This window comes from Antennarius striatus, chromosome 2 (genome assembly GCF_040054535.1).
Source record: "Antennarius striatus isolate MH-2024 chromosome 2, ASM4005453v1, whole genome shotgun sequence".
Lineage (NCBI taxonomy): Eukaryota > Metazoa > Chordata > Actinopteri > Lophiiformes > Antennariidae > Antennarius > Antennarius striatus.
Window position 1 is genome coordinate 16,024,432 of NC_090777.1, and position 14,792 is coordinate 16,039,223.

At 39.7% G+C, this 14,792-nt stretch overlaps 1 protein-coding gene across 1 annotated transcript; it reads right to left on the reverse strand.

Annotated features, from left to right (window-relative positions):
- Positions 1-3,307: 3,307 nt before the first annotated feature.
- On the reverse strand, positions 3,308-13,897 carry dcp1a (decapping mRNA 1A). Its single transcript, XM_068304759.1, has 9 exons — positions 13,760-13,897; positions 13,392-13,432; positions 12,450-12,577; positions 10,703-10,769; positions 10,414-10,552; positions 9,851-9,946; positions 7,611-8,213; positions 7,214-7,438; positions 3,308-6,577 (listed from the first exon to the last, which is right to left on the reverse strand). The coding sequence occupies exons 1-9, from the start codon at positions 13,889-13,891 to the stop codon at positions 6,497-6,499; spliced, it is 1,512 nt and encodes a 503-aa protein (XP_068160860.1). The 5' UTR covers positions 13,892-13,897; the 3' UTR covers positions 3,308-6,496.
- Positions 13,898-14,792: the final 895 nt, after the last annotated feature.

Below are 14,792 nucleotides of genomic sequence, written 5' to 3' on the forward strand. Positions count from 1 at the left end.
GGTTTGCGTCCCTCTGTTTGCGTCAAAAGCACTGAGACAAAGATTTAGAATTCAGGGGTGAAAATAACCAAAAGTTCGACTGGAACTATTGAAAGATAAATTCTAAACAATCTGGAATATAATTCATATTCATAATTTGTTCATAAAGATCTTTACAACAACCTAAGAGGTGACCAATAAAATAAAAACAGGAGACAGGATTTTAAAAATAATAAATTAAAAACGACATACACATTAGGAATATAAAACTATACGCCTACATATACACATTAAAATTGTGACAAAATGAATGCTTCTTTCCAGTAGTGATTAAAGAAGACCCAGGTCTTGTTCCAGAGCTCTGGTATATGAGAGCTGGTCTTAAGATGCCCTTACATCCTACTACAGTAATGGATTTTCCATGTAGTGGCATCATGCTGCAGAATATGTGTGACAAGTAAGGTTTTAATACATCTACAGTACACCAAAATAAATCTCTGAACATATCAAGTCCGTTTCATGATGCAGGTTTAGTGGAAACTCTGAAATGAAGGAAAACCAGGGTTACCAGTTTCACAAAGGGAGGTAACTTAACCCAGAGTCAGAGGAGTAACCCTAATCTGTTTCATGAAGCGAGGTAACTGAACCTCTGGGTTTGTTACCATAACAGAGTCTGGAGCTTGAAGTGACTTTTACCCTTTGGTCAATTTTCCTGGAGACAGACCCATCAGAATCATCAAGGAGGAGTTCCACAGGATTGCAGGTGAGTGATGTAGAAACCTGATAAATTAATTTAAAATGATACTAGCGGGAGCCCGTGGAAATTCCACGATTAAACAATAATATCAGACTTGATACCAAACACATGAAAACAAATGTATTGGTATTGTAAACCAAGCGCACCCATCACAGAGTTTCCCACCAGTAGGCAGTGCATCCCAGTCTGACCCAGAACTGGCGTTGGCGTCTTTGGCCAGGACCGAGAATGAATGAATGAATAAAATAAATAAATATATAAACTTTATGACTCATGAAGAAAGAAACAGACAAACTAATATTCAAGCATGTTTATCAACGTGTCTTCGATGTGGAGCTGTTATACGTCAGGAAATAGCCGGTTTTAACTCTGTCCATTCTGTGTGTACACGTAGACACGGGTCACACACACTGATGTCACAGCGGTTTTCGTCGCAAGGAGACACCCCCTGGATTGAAAAAGTTTGTTACAGCGTTCACACGACAACGCAGACACGGCGTTTTCAAAAAACTTCCTTTGGCCAGCTTTTCATGTGGACGAAAAGCGTGACCGTAACAAAAAGCCTCCCTGCCCAATGCCTCACGCCATATTGTTCACGTGAATGATATGGCACGGTGGCGCAGTGGGTAGCGCTGTTGCCTCACAATATAGCGGGTCTGGGTTCGAATCCCGCTCTGTGCAGAGTTTTCACATTCTCCCTGTGTCTCCCACCTCCAAAAGCATGCGCTTCAGGTCCCAAATTGCCCATAGCAGTGAGTGTGTGTGTGTATGCATGGTTGTCTTTCTTTGTGTGGAGCTGTGGTGCACTGGTGTCGTGCCCGGAGTGTCCCCCGCCTCACGCTCTATGCCAGCTGAGTTATCCTCCAGATCCCAGTGACCCGCTAAGGCGGACGAAGCATCAGAAAATGAATGAATGATTTCTTCTGCAGAAGTGCCGTGATTTGTTGGGTGCTTGATTGACAGGTAGTAGGTGGGGTTAAAATGTGACACCTTGAGGTTTTCAAGTGAGCTTATTCAAATATATAGGTGGGGAGATTCTCTTCATGACATTGTGCTACAACCTCAGATTTGGATTAGTAACTTTATTTCTTTTAGGATTTCCCAATGTAATTGGCTGCATAGATGGTACCCACATTCCCATCAAGGCTCCTTCACATAATGAAGCTGATGATGTGAACAGGAAGTACATTCACAGTATAAATGTGCAGGTACATGTAGATTGATTACTGTTTCAACATGTTAAAGACTGCATCACAGATAAACTAACTTCTGTCCAGATCATGTGTGATGCTGCAGACTAGATTTATGATTTGGAGGCAAACTGGTCTGGGTCAGTTTATGGCTCATACTCATTGATAAGTATTACCTGGGCAACAGACTATAACATGGTCAGTCGCGTAAAGGTTTGCAATAACTCACTTGTCTCCATACGGAGTACTCTGTACAGGAGACTTTGATGTTTTTTTGCTGGAGTATGAAGCTTAACCATGATAACAGAGGCTGCTGACCCTGTACACTGACCCAGGCCCCCTGGAGACCTTCAACTGAGTTCATTGCAGGACGAGAGGCTGGGTGGCGTTGACCATAGGCCTGCTCAAGGCTCGTTTCCAGTGCCTACGACACCTCAGGATGATTCCTGGGAGGGCCTGTCATATAATTGTGTTGTTCTTCATACTATTGCCTCTATTAGAGGAGAACAAGACATGTGTATCATGTGACTAAAACACACAATGCCACAGCTATTGATGTAAGAACTAAAGCAGTTTTACTTATTATCAAGAAAACTACACAAAATGGCTTCAATGTCAGTTCTTGATTTCATCTTTATATAATATAGGAATACGCATGGGTTTGAATATTCTTGTGAACTGTTTTTGTAAGGTGCATATGCCAATTTACACTTTCAAATAAAATTAAAAAGTTTAAATAGGTTTCTTTTTTTAACAGAACTTAATGTTGGTAAGAGCACATTTATGTGTGTAAAGAGCATTATGTTGGTGATAAAACAACTGAATAGTCGAACGGTCACTTAATATTGGTTAATATTTACTGTACACTATCAAACATAATGGAAACAAGGAGAATCTCTAATGAGATGATGCAGAAGTCTGACCTGTGTGAACAACGTTTTTATCTTTTATTCTCAGCTTCTGCCATATGCCTTTCTCTAAATAAAATAACTTAGACTATTATTAAAGCCATTTCCCCCATAATTTTATTGTGATTGTAATGGACTCCATTTAAACTTACGCACTGACTCCCTCTTTTCAGCCACAACGCTATTCCTTTCTTTTTCTTCTGAAAATCCACTCTAAGTCTTCGTATACATAGTTCCATTGATAATGGGTTATTAGAGTTGTGTCGCACCTGCTAAACTGCGGTTGAACTTACGCTGGCTTAATAAAACTAACCCTGAACAGCCTTTGGAAACCGGAAACCCTGGGTTTACAGCTTCAGGCTAAGTCAACCAGAACCACAGGTTTTACTCAGGGTTTGTTAACCCTGCTTCATGAAATGGACCCATTGCATACGTACCCTAGAGAAAAAATACCATTGATGCATATACTGGTTTCTGGATTTAATTGTTTTGCACATTATTAAACTCTGATTTAAACCTTTGTCATACAAGTGACATGCAAATAAAAAGCAGTGGGAGTTTTATGCCAAATGGAATGTAGCTATTAACTTATACATACAAATCTAAATTATAACACCAACAACAAAACGGCACTTGGTAAAACAGCATTTTCATCAAATACAACAAATGTCAAGAATGAGCTTCAAGCCACCGTAAATCTGGAATCACTTCCATCTAATACATGCACTTTTAAAATAAACATTGACAGGAAAATGCAACCGTTTTTAACCATATGCTACTTCTTTCTGTCCTTATTAGTTTGTTATACCTGCCTGTTATTAAGTGTACTCTAGTGTGTCTCATTTTGGGTGTATTTTGTGGCCTTGTTGGCCGTTGTGTTTTGTCTAACTCTTTGTGCGTCTGTCTTGACCAGGACTCCTCGGGAGAGGAGTTACTGTAAATCAATAGGACTTTTTCGTGGTTAAAATTTTTTTTTAATAAAAGCAGGTTTTAAATTTGATCAAAGGATAATCACTAAAAAACCACAGAAGGGTCTATGGTCCAATTTCAATGTGTTCTGGTTTGCTTGACAGTTTAAAGGTCAGAGAAGAGAAAACAGTACTCCTATATTTATCTGGCAGCAGGAAGAAAGGTGAGGAAACAGATTTTCCTTTGGACAATCTAGTTGATCAATGCTGGGATTGAGACACACATTTGTATCGTCAACTTAATCAAGAATGGATAAAGTTCTGTAAAAAAAACCTTCACTAGACTTGAAATATTCTGATCCTAATTTACAGTAGCTAAGATACGTATTGTCAGTGAGCGGATGCTGACACCTGCTGGTCAAACTGAACTGCATCTGCTCTTGCTTTCCGGAAACTACGTCTCAAAAAGGTTTGTTTGCACAATGACTAAAATGACAGTAAACACAAAAAAGTCACAGAAAAATATCTATTACATTTCCCGATTCATCTTTGAAGCTGATTTTTTTTTCATGTGACAAAAGTATGAGCTGCTCTGGGCAGAAACAAAAACACACAACCCCCTTTTGAAATCTTTAATATCACAAAATAGTCATACTAAGCCAAAATATGCAGGGACAACAATCTTTAAAAAAAATGATGTAATGGCAAAGACTTTCAAAATCACATATCTGGTCAATAAGAAATAACTCCAAAATGTAAATTATGTTAAAACATTAAATACGTGACCGAGATTTAAAACTACAATTCATTCATTCTTCCTGTTGTTGTTACTTAATCAAGTGTCTCAAGTGCTTATAAGGTAATATGAAAAATGAAGATTTGCAACAGGGCTATAAAGTGAACCATAATTTGACTCGCTCTGCAGACAAGACCTTTTTGTAGTAAACATTCAAATTTGGCAAAGTGACATCCAAAGAAAACACAGCTCAGAGCTGGCACTGAAAGCATTCAGTTGACTTAACGTACGACTAATGAGAAATCCAGACTGTCACATTCTGCTAGTGAAGATCGAATACATTCAAGTAGAGCCGAATGAAGAGCCAGCACAGATACTAATGCAGAAATCCATTCCTCTCACTGTTATTTCCAATTATTGATGACATTCTGCACGTTTCACAAATCAAATTCTAAATAATAATCTTTGCCAACTGTGTTTTCTTTTTTTGTCCACTTAATATGGAATGAAGGATAACCCAGACATCTGGCGGGTACATACCAGACGATAGAGGTCAAACAAAGTGCACCATTTGTTAAAAAATTGATGTCTTTTGTTGTTACATTATTTCTCGTCCTAGTATTTTCCTGCATGTACTTGTGATCAAAGGGTAAATTAAAGCTCAGTGTCATTTTGTGTGTGTTCATATAAAACCTTTGTTCTCTGTGCATTTTCAGACATATCGCTCTTCTTTGTTCACAACTAGCATTAACAGCAACACAGCGCTGAACGGGAGGAAACATGCGTCACTGTGGCCTGAAGGGTTTTCAGTTTTGTGCTGCAGTAGCATTTTACTGCATAAAAGAAAATTATCATGATTTAGTCTGTATTTAAGTCTTAGATGAAGACTTAACTGATCTGGGGAAAAAAAAGACAAGCAGTTTGAATTACTATGACTAGTTTGTGTTACTGGTATGAACGCACAAGTCTGAGAAATTAATGAAGGTATAAAAAGGAAATAATTATTATATCTGTTTCCACTCTTACCTAAGTAATTTAACATTGAAGGAATGTAGAAAATTTTGATGCTTATATCATTTCAAGCTAGCTGCAGAACCAGAACCCAGAGGTTCAGGTGAATTTAGTTCTAATGTACCATCCTAAAATATCCCAAAATTAGGCTGTTCCCAAAGGCACCCCAACAGCCATCTATTTCATGTCACCCTCCAAGAGCTGGTGGAGGAGAGATGGATGCAAAATAAGGGACAGGAGAGAGAGGGAGAGAGAGAGAGTTGTTGGGAAAAAAATCCTCCAAAATGTACTCGAACAGACACCGAAAAAACACAAAATGCCACGAATGCTTTTCTTGGGTCTCTCTCTGGTGAGACCAGACATTTACAGGCATAAGCTCTACTTTGAGTCAAAATGTTCATTCAGTAAATAAGGTTAGAGAGCAGTCCTCTGCAATGCCACATAGTGGGACCGTTCTGTTCATCCACCAAACAGTTCTGAGGTTTGCAGCAGTGGCCTTTTTCTTGACCAGCAGATGGACTGAAAGTGTGTCACTGCTCTGCTCCTTCTACTCTGAGAACTCCAAAAGGTGAGAGACGAATGTGGAAACACCGACGCAGATTCAGTCCAAGTGAAAGCAGGAACATCATCTGTCCAGAGCATCCTCACAGCCCTATTCAGTACAAAAATGAATCCAGCAACAACTCAACTTCACCAGCACGTGGCCACCAGACTTAAAGGGTAAACTGGGCAAGTGTCTCTTATCCATCTCTGCTGCCGCAGTTTTGGTTTGATACAAGTAAACAAAAAGTAGATCCAAGCCAACAAACAAAGGGCCAATGTTCAAAAGAAGATTCAAAACGTTCTGAGAGACGAACAGAGGAATGATATCCAACAACCCTCTGAGAACAGACCTGGCCTGCCACCAACACTTGAGAGACGTTATCTGTTCTTCTTACTCTCAGGAACTTCTGGATTCTTCTCGGGTCACGGAGGGGTTGCAGCATTGAAAGTAACGGTGTCGGAGACTAAAGCTTCATGTTGCCAAAGTCCTTGGTGAGACTCTGTAGGTAAGCATCATGAATGGCACTGAGGAATTCTGGGTCATTCTACACAGACAGGAAAGAAATGAAAGGGGAGTGATGACACCACACCTAAAGGTTTGTGTGTCTAGAATTGAACCTTTCAATCTAGAACAGACAAATTGCTGATCTTAATTAACATAAAACACTCAGGAAATCATACCTTTAAGGCATGTTTTCAGGTACATGGTACAAGTCTTCCTGTAAATTATTAAACCAAATTTTGTGGGATTTCTGTAACCACAGGAACTAAACTCAGGACATAAACTGCTAACTACAACCATTTAATGTTACGGAGGGACTGTTGAGATTTGTGAAGACTTACAATAAAAACAGATCAAATGCCCACTCTCAGTACTACCAGCACACTGCAAACATGTTCTAGCAGCTGACCAATTTATTTTTCACCAATCAAATACTTACAGCCCCGGTGGCAAATTTGTTAGCAGGAACAGTCATACAGAAAGCAGAGCCTCCTTGGTTCTTCTAAAAAAAATACGTTCTGTTCCTGAATTTCTCAAACCATGTCCCCTATGATGAAATAGCTTAATCTAAAACTACAACCTGATGAACTTTTACCTGATATTTTACTGTACACTAGCATTTGATGTAACGCTGGATCTCCAATGTACCAGCAGTCCTGTTTTTATGTGTGTGCTGTACCTTAATGAGATGTATCAGAGTTTCCTGCAGCTGTGTTTTGCTGCAGGGGGCTTGTGTCGGCTCTACAGCTCCTACAGAGGTGGAGGAGGTTTCAGAGGAAGCAGCAGATGCTACTGGCGCTGCTGCTGCTGTTGCCTTAGTGACTGACTGCTGAAAGGCGCTGGGGGAGAGAAGCACAGACATCTCTGGTCTTTGAACAGCAAGACCTGGAGTCATGTGGACAGCCTGAGAATGAAAAGAAATGTCACTGTGAGGCAGAGACCAAGAAATAACACACTACATTATAATGTAATACACCTGATCTGTTGTGGTGTTCAAGAAGTGATAAGAAAATGATGAGTGGATATCAGCAAAGAAAAGTCAAAACCACATGTGATAGTAAATCCGGTGAACTCACAGACATCGGTTTGATCACATTTGGAGGCTGAGAGAAAACTTCCCTCTCCTTGCCCTGCTGCAGAGGGGGTTTCCCTGCAGGCTCCTGGAAACTGTGCGGCGGGAACAGGGTGCTCGGCAGGAAGCTGGGCGCCAGGATGGGTTTGTGGACATCGGAGCTCACAGATGCTACTGCCGGTTTTAGTGTGCCGAGAATATCCTGCCCCAAATACACTGCAGGAGGTGCTGATGCTGCAGGACCAGGGAGAGCAGTCCGGGGGTCTGAGCTGGTTGGGGCCGCCATGAGAGCAGAGAGAGGTGGATGGTCCGACTTGGGCACCACTGATGTGAAAACAGGGCTAGGGTGCAGAGTGTATGGAGCTGGGAGCAAGCCAGGAGCTTGGTGTCGCTGGATGGATGCAGGGTGCTGCTCCAGATGGGGAGGGAGGAGTGGGTTTTGGTGGGCTGGAGTGGAAAAAGACTGGTTATGGATGTAAACAGCGGACGGGTCACCGGAAGCAGTGTTGGTGTTCAGAGTGGGCATGGTGGGTAAAGATGGGTCTTTGGGGAAGGATGAACCAAAGAGTTCCTCCACCGTGATCTGTTTCACCATCGTATGAGAGCTCTGGTGAGTAAAAAAAAAGAGAAAATCAGTGAACTATCAGAGAAGCAGCTTGTGCTGGACTTAACATTTAAAGATAAAATAACCAAACAAATAAATATATACCGGTACATATACCGGATAAATGCACTAACAATCTAAAATTTGAACATAAGATATATAGAATTATTTAGCAAACAAAAAATTGAGAAAACTCCAATTTTATTTTTTTAGATTCCTCAAAGTAGACACCCTTGGCCTTGATGACACCTTTGCAGCTTGGACTTCTCTGAGCAGAAGTATAAGCTAAGTCTAAGTCTGGTTGGTTACACAGTTGACAGCACTATTTGACAACTGCTAGAATCCATGTTATGACAAGAACCAATCAGCGAAATTAAGAGAAATGACAGTCAACCTTTAGTTTATGGATTGAAGGTCAGAGAGTCTGGAAAACTGCAAAAACTTGGAACGACTCCCCAAAGGCAGTCACAAAAACCATCAAGCTAAACTGACAAAACTGACTTATCTTTCAGAAGAACAATAATTCCAAACACACCTTCAGGGTGTGTGAGGGCTATTTGACTGAGGAGGAGTGTGATGGAATGCTGTGTCACATGACCTGGCTTGAATCTACAATGTAAATACTCAAGAAAACACAGAAAACCATTACATGAATGTCTCCAAACTTTTGACTGGTAGTGTGTGTATGTGTGTGTAACTTCTGTTTTTTATTTGGCGAGAGTTTTGTGCTTCTAAAGACCCCAGGCCAGTATTTTCACATCAATATTAGGAAACAAATAGAAATAAAGGAAAGCTGATAAAAAAAGCCACAAAAAAATACTATACTATGCTATACTTATTTTTATTGTACGAATAAACACACATACACCTTGCTCGGATGATCAACATTAACAGCAGCTTCCAATGCTCGATCACACACAGGTGACAAAGATAAAAGGCACATATCAAATAGTGATATGTGTGTGTGTGTGTGTGTGTGTATGTGTGTGTGTATTTTTTTATTTTGCATACTATTGTGATCCCCAAAGGGAAATTAAGAGCACACTCTAGTTTCGTCAAACAAACACATGCACATTAGTGTGTACAGGCCCCTGTAACACACACAAGGGGGCCTTTGGGCATGCATCGGGAGGCAGAGTGGCGGGCAGCTCCGACATGGTGCGCCCCAAATGAGCAACTTGGGAGATGAGCTGAAATCTCCCACTGTCAGCTCACACTACGGGTGGCTGGGCGAGAATCGAACGGCCGATCTTGGAACATTTGACGACCTGCCTATATATACAGTATGTGTGTGTGTTTGTTTGTGTATGTATAGATACTGTAGGTAGGGACACAAACACACACACACTTAGAAGGGAGCATTTTGGAATATTTCTTTTTTCTACCACCAGATAAGGCTTTTTTTGAAAATTTGCCATTTATGCTTGTCATAAATCATCACAAACTTGTCTGGAGAAATCTTTATTCCACACAAAGAGCCATTAAAATCAACAGTGGCTCTAGATTCAGGGGCGGATTTTTCACTTGCTTTGACAAAAGAATCCTGAGGGTGGCCTGACGACACACATCTTGACTGATGTGACGCCATCTGAGCTTTACCAGATGTCCTTCTAGTTCATGTACTTTTGTCATGTACGTACCTTCTCAGGTTGTGGTGCGCTGTGTGCATGATTTGTGGTGGTGATCGCAGTTTTTAAATTAAGGTCTGCAGAAACATTTGTTTCACTTGTCTGAGCCTGGAAAACACAGACACAAACACACACAGATAGGGAAATTAAATTATTGTGAGCGTGTGCGCCTGCAGAGTCAAGAGCTCCACATTTCTTGTATCCGTGTGTGTCACACAGTAAACTGTTGAGAATTCAAACAAAATTTGACACAACCAATGCAACCTGAATGAACACAAAATTTAAAATAATAATGTGCAAAGGAAAAAAGGTTAACAGACACCTAAATAATTCAAGAAAAGACACTGATCTCTAAGTTCAGGTGAATACTTTCCCACACTGGTGATTTAGATGCATTCATTTTTGTACTATTGAATACATTTGTCATTTAAAACCTATATTGTATGTTTACTCAGGTTGTCTTTCTTTCATGTAAATGTTTGTTTAAAAATTACACACACACACAGAAATAAAATGACAAATATCTAATGTGCATATTTGCTAAGAACGTAAGAAAAGAGCGTATGTCGCCTCACTCTCTGGTATTCATCTTTGGCTTTACTGAGCAGCTCCAGGATGTCGATGGGCCTCGGTTCAGCAACACCATTAGTTCTTTTCTGCTCTGTCTTCTGTGGCGACTCTCGCTGGGCATGGTCTGCTTCCTGTTTCACAATCCTGAATGATAATTAAAGTTTGACACTGAGGCACAAATAATAATTTTGATGAAAGTAGAGCTGCTTCTAAAGCCAACGCCAAATGGATGAGGAAAATACTTGTAATATTGTCTCCCATCCATTATCAGTCACAGCAAATCTGGCAACTTACTTGACCATCAGCTGAGCGATGCGCTGGCAGTCCCTCTTGTCATAGAACCAAATACTGTAGATACCCACTGCAAGAAAACACGAAGAATTCACATTAAACTGTGCAGAAGAAATATTTCATCAGACAAAACACAAAAGATTAACCAAAATGAATAGATATAAGGAATTAGAACATGTCAGGATCATGAAATGGAACAACAGACCCTGGTTAATTTAACATCACTTGTGTGTTATTTGTATGTGTGATGAAACACATGTGCGTTCATTGTGTCCCACAAGAGGCAAAGGTAACCTAGCTGCAGAGTGTTTGCCTCCCTGTAGCACATCCTGCTCCCAGAGGGAACAGGCAGAGCCGTAAACATCTACTTGTCTGTGTTTCACCAAGTCAGTCTCTTCAAACAGTGCACTTGACTTCTGAGGACCTAACCATTAGTTCTCCACACCTCTTACTAACACTATTGGTCTTCAATCAGACTTCTCCTCTCTTTCTTTTTATACCTCAAATTTCACAGCAACAGAGGGAGTCTTTCATCGCTGAGACAAGACACTATACCACAACAACTGAACCTTCAGTGATCTTCAAAAGACAACTGGCACTACAGCGCTGAACTCTACCAATGGACTCTCAGTGAGTAGGTTGGATCACTGAAGAGCATGCATGAACTGAATAATGAACTATACATCTGTAAAAGCTGCTTAATGGAATAAAAAAAGACGACATCATCGTGGAAAATTTGCAACAACCATTTCTTCAAGGAGGACTGTTTGGTGTTTGTCCATCTCCAGCAAAACCTGATGAGCACTGACAAAAAATTTTTTACTTTACAACGGCATCATTGATCTGCAAATCAAACCTGTTGAAGATTAAAATGCAAAAAACAACTCGTGGACTTAATGAAGCTACTGGAGACGTTTCACTTGTCTGAATACTAGAAATTGCATCATGTCTTCCATACCAGCAAGGCTGATGGGCAAACCTAGTCCCAAAGGAGAGCAGTCTACTTTGACTTTGACCATGGCGATGTTATTTTTTCTCATCAGCAGACAAATGGGAAAAGAGTCCAAGTCCTTGTTCATCGCTTTGATGAAACTCATGTTCAGACTTCTATTAGATTATCTCTGTGGAAGCACCGTCAGCTACTTTCTTAAGATCTGAGGAATTTTGTTTTACATTTGGTGCTGCTCAACCGTTTGCATAATACTAGACGCTGGAAGCATTAGCTTCTTAATTAGCTTTTTAATTATATGTCCACTTCAGAATGATATCATCAAATGCCAAACCAGCTTGAAACTATTTGTCTGCAAGGTCATGAGTGGAGAAAACTCCTTACAAGACGTTTTCTTGCTCTATGAGACTCGAAGACATCGAAATGACTTCAAGCAAAAGGGAAAAGAGATGTTCCAAAGAACGCTGGGGAGATGTTTGTCCGGCATTTTCAGAGGTACCATTATATGAAGTGTCGTGATATGTTTGTGGGTGAATGTGACCTGAACCTGTAAAGTCTACTTGTGTGTTCACAAAGTGCGTATTGCTCTGCAGAATCTCCTTGATAGAGCAGTGCTTCACAATCTGTGTACTAGATCTATGGCTCGTGATTTTTTGTAGCATTTAGTTTGAAAAAACAGCAGAGTATTCAAATTATTGGCTCCCGAACAACTATTTCGTAACTGTGTCAACTTTCAATTCACAGTAATACAAAAATATATCTGTTTACTGATTTAGCATTTCTATTGTACAAAATACCCACAGTTGCCATTCCGATAGAGTAAGAAGGGATCTTGCAGCTGGAACTCCAGGTCTTTGTTAATAGGCTCCACTAGGTTCTCTGTGTTCAATCGGTTCATGATGATGAAGCCATGGTGAGGAGAGGCAGACCTTAGATGAACAGAGATTACAAACACTAAAATCAATCACTGTAAAGACTGATGTGCTGCAGCTGACAGATATTTTCATAAGTGATTAAAATGAACTGATGCATAATGCATGAAGCTCTGCAAATAAAATATCCTTGATCACCAGATATTGAACTTTATTTGCAACTGGATCAAATTATGTGTGTCACTGAACAATGTTTTGTCAGAGCACTGTTGGCATTATTTAGTAAGTAAAAGGCAAAAACCTTATATTGACCTATATTCCGCAGCAGTGATGATTTATTTTCTTTTTTCCTTAAATCTCAATCCACATAATAATCCACGTTATATGTGAAGCTAATCTGTCGTTCCTTGAGTCACATTCCACATCTCCAAATTTTCGTAATAAAATCCATTCAGAACTTTTGAAAAATCCTACAAAACAAGCCAACTTTGGAAGAAACACCTTTAAAAAAAAAAATCTTATGATAAAATTTACCTGCGTTAAACCTCTTAAGAAAAAAACCCCCGAATACTTGATTCACTTTGATTCTAGTTTGATGTAACAAACAACTTATATAACATTTAATCACTCATTATTTTATTAGATTATGAAGTGCAAAAAGTGTAGTGGTAAAAATCTGTACCAAAAATAAAACCAACATTAACCCTGATAATAGAATATGTCTTGAGGTGCGCTTACTGTTTGTTTACAATGGCTTCGGCCTTCACACGTGTGTCCCATACGTCACATTGCAGCGCAAACAAACGTGACTCCAGTAAACAACCTTCATGGTCGTGGAGTTGAATGTTATAAAAGACCTTGGTGATCTTACCTCGCATAAACGAACAAGGTTCCCTCAATCTCAGTCTTCTCCTGCAACGATAAGTGACATTATGTGACAAAAACAACGGCTAGCTGAGAACGAGCAGATTCAGCCACAGACGGCATTAGCGTTAGCCAACAACTCGTATTAGCTCAGGAAAGCTAGCAGTGACCTACTGTCGATGAAGTCAAACAAGATCAAAATGACACTGGTAAAAAAAAAAAGAGTATGCCTGTCAGTGTAGTTTGATAAATTACACATTGAGAAATATACAAAAATAATCTGGAGGGGTTAGCATTAGCATGCTAACTGGATTGCGACTCACACATTTGATGACTATCAGCCACATTGTTTTTTGGATGTGTTGGAAAATTTACCCATTCGTTGGATTTTGAGTTGAAGTTGTAGAGAGCCACTTGGCCGGTAACATCGAGCAGTTTGTTTATGTAGGGGTCTTGTCTCTGTAAAGCTGCTAGGCTCATCATATGTCCAGCATTTACGGTCTCCATCTTGGACGTGTTGTTGATCCCACACGGACAGGTTTCTGCACACACTTATAATTTCCGCTGTCCGCGAAAGTTTCCGAGAGATTAATTACACAGAGATTAATATCTAAATTAGATCAGGAGCAATTTGTCAAAGTGCTGCTTAGAAATTAAATTCCTGTAGGGCATTATGATCAACTTTATGTGCGGAAATGAAAAGGGAAAACAGTCACTATCATTTAAACCACTAAAGATGTAATAATGTAACGCGATTTTTAAAGTGTAATTAAAAAGCTATTTATACTGTTAGAACACGGAACGTTTCTTATCACCTGGAAATTTATGTTGTTAAGGTTTCACATAATTGCATGTGTCTACTGTTTGTGTTTCCGGGGAGCAATTTAAGTGTGACACAGACCAAGACTCGCTCTTTGTAGTGGAGCCGGAGTTGGAGAAGCGGTCCACCTCCACCAGAATAAACAAGTCCAGTAACCACTGTAAAATATCACATAAAATAACAACAGCTGTCCTATTTTATGACAAGAATGCGATAATCTATAACGAAAATATCTCATTTGGCGGAAAAACATCCTGTTACAACAAAACAAAAAAAAAACTTCTTTTTCTCTGCAAATACAGACATTTTCACCTGATTCTGGTGGACTAGAAGCGATTGTTGAATAGGAATTTGTTCATGAGTCTTTACATCTTTTGAAGGACTCTTTTTTTGTAAATTAAATTTTAATACGATTAAAACAATACAAAATAGCCCTACAACGCGGTGCCATAATACAACATACAGTAGATCACAGTTGTCAGCTGTCAAAGAGCATCAGTAACATATTGATCAGACGCGTAAATAATCACGAGTTATGGTTTTGACGAATAGTAGTTTACAATCAGGCGGGGTTTCAATCACAAAAAA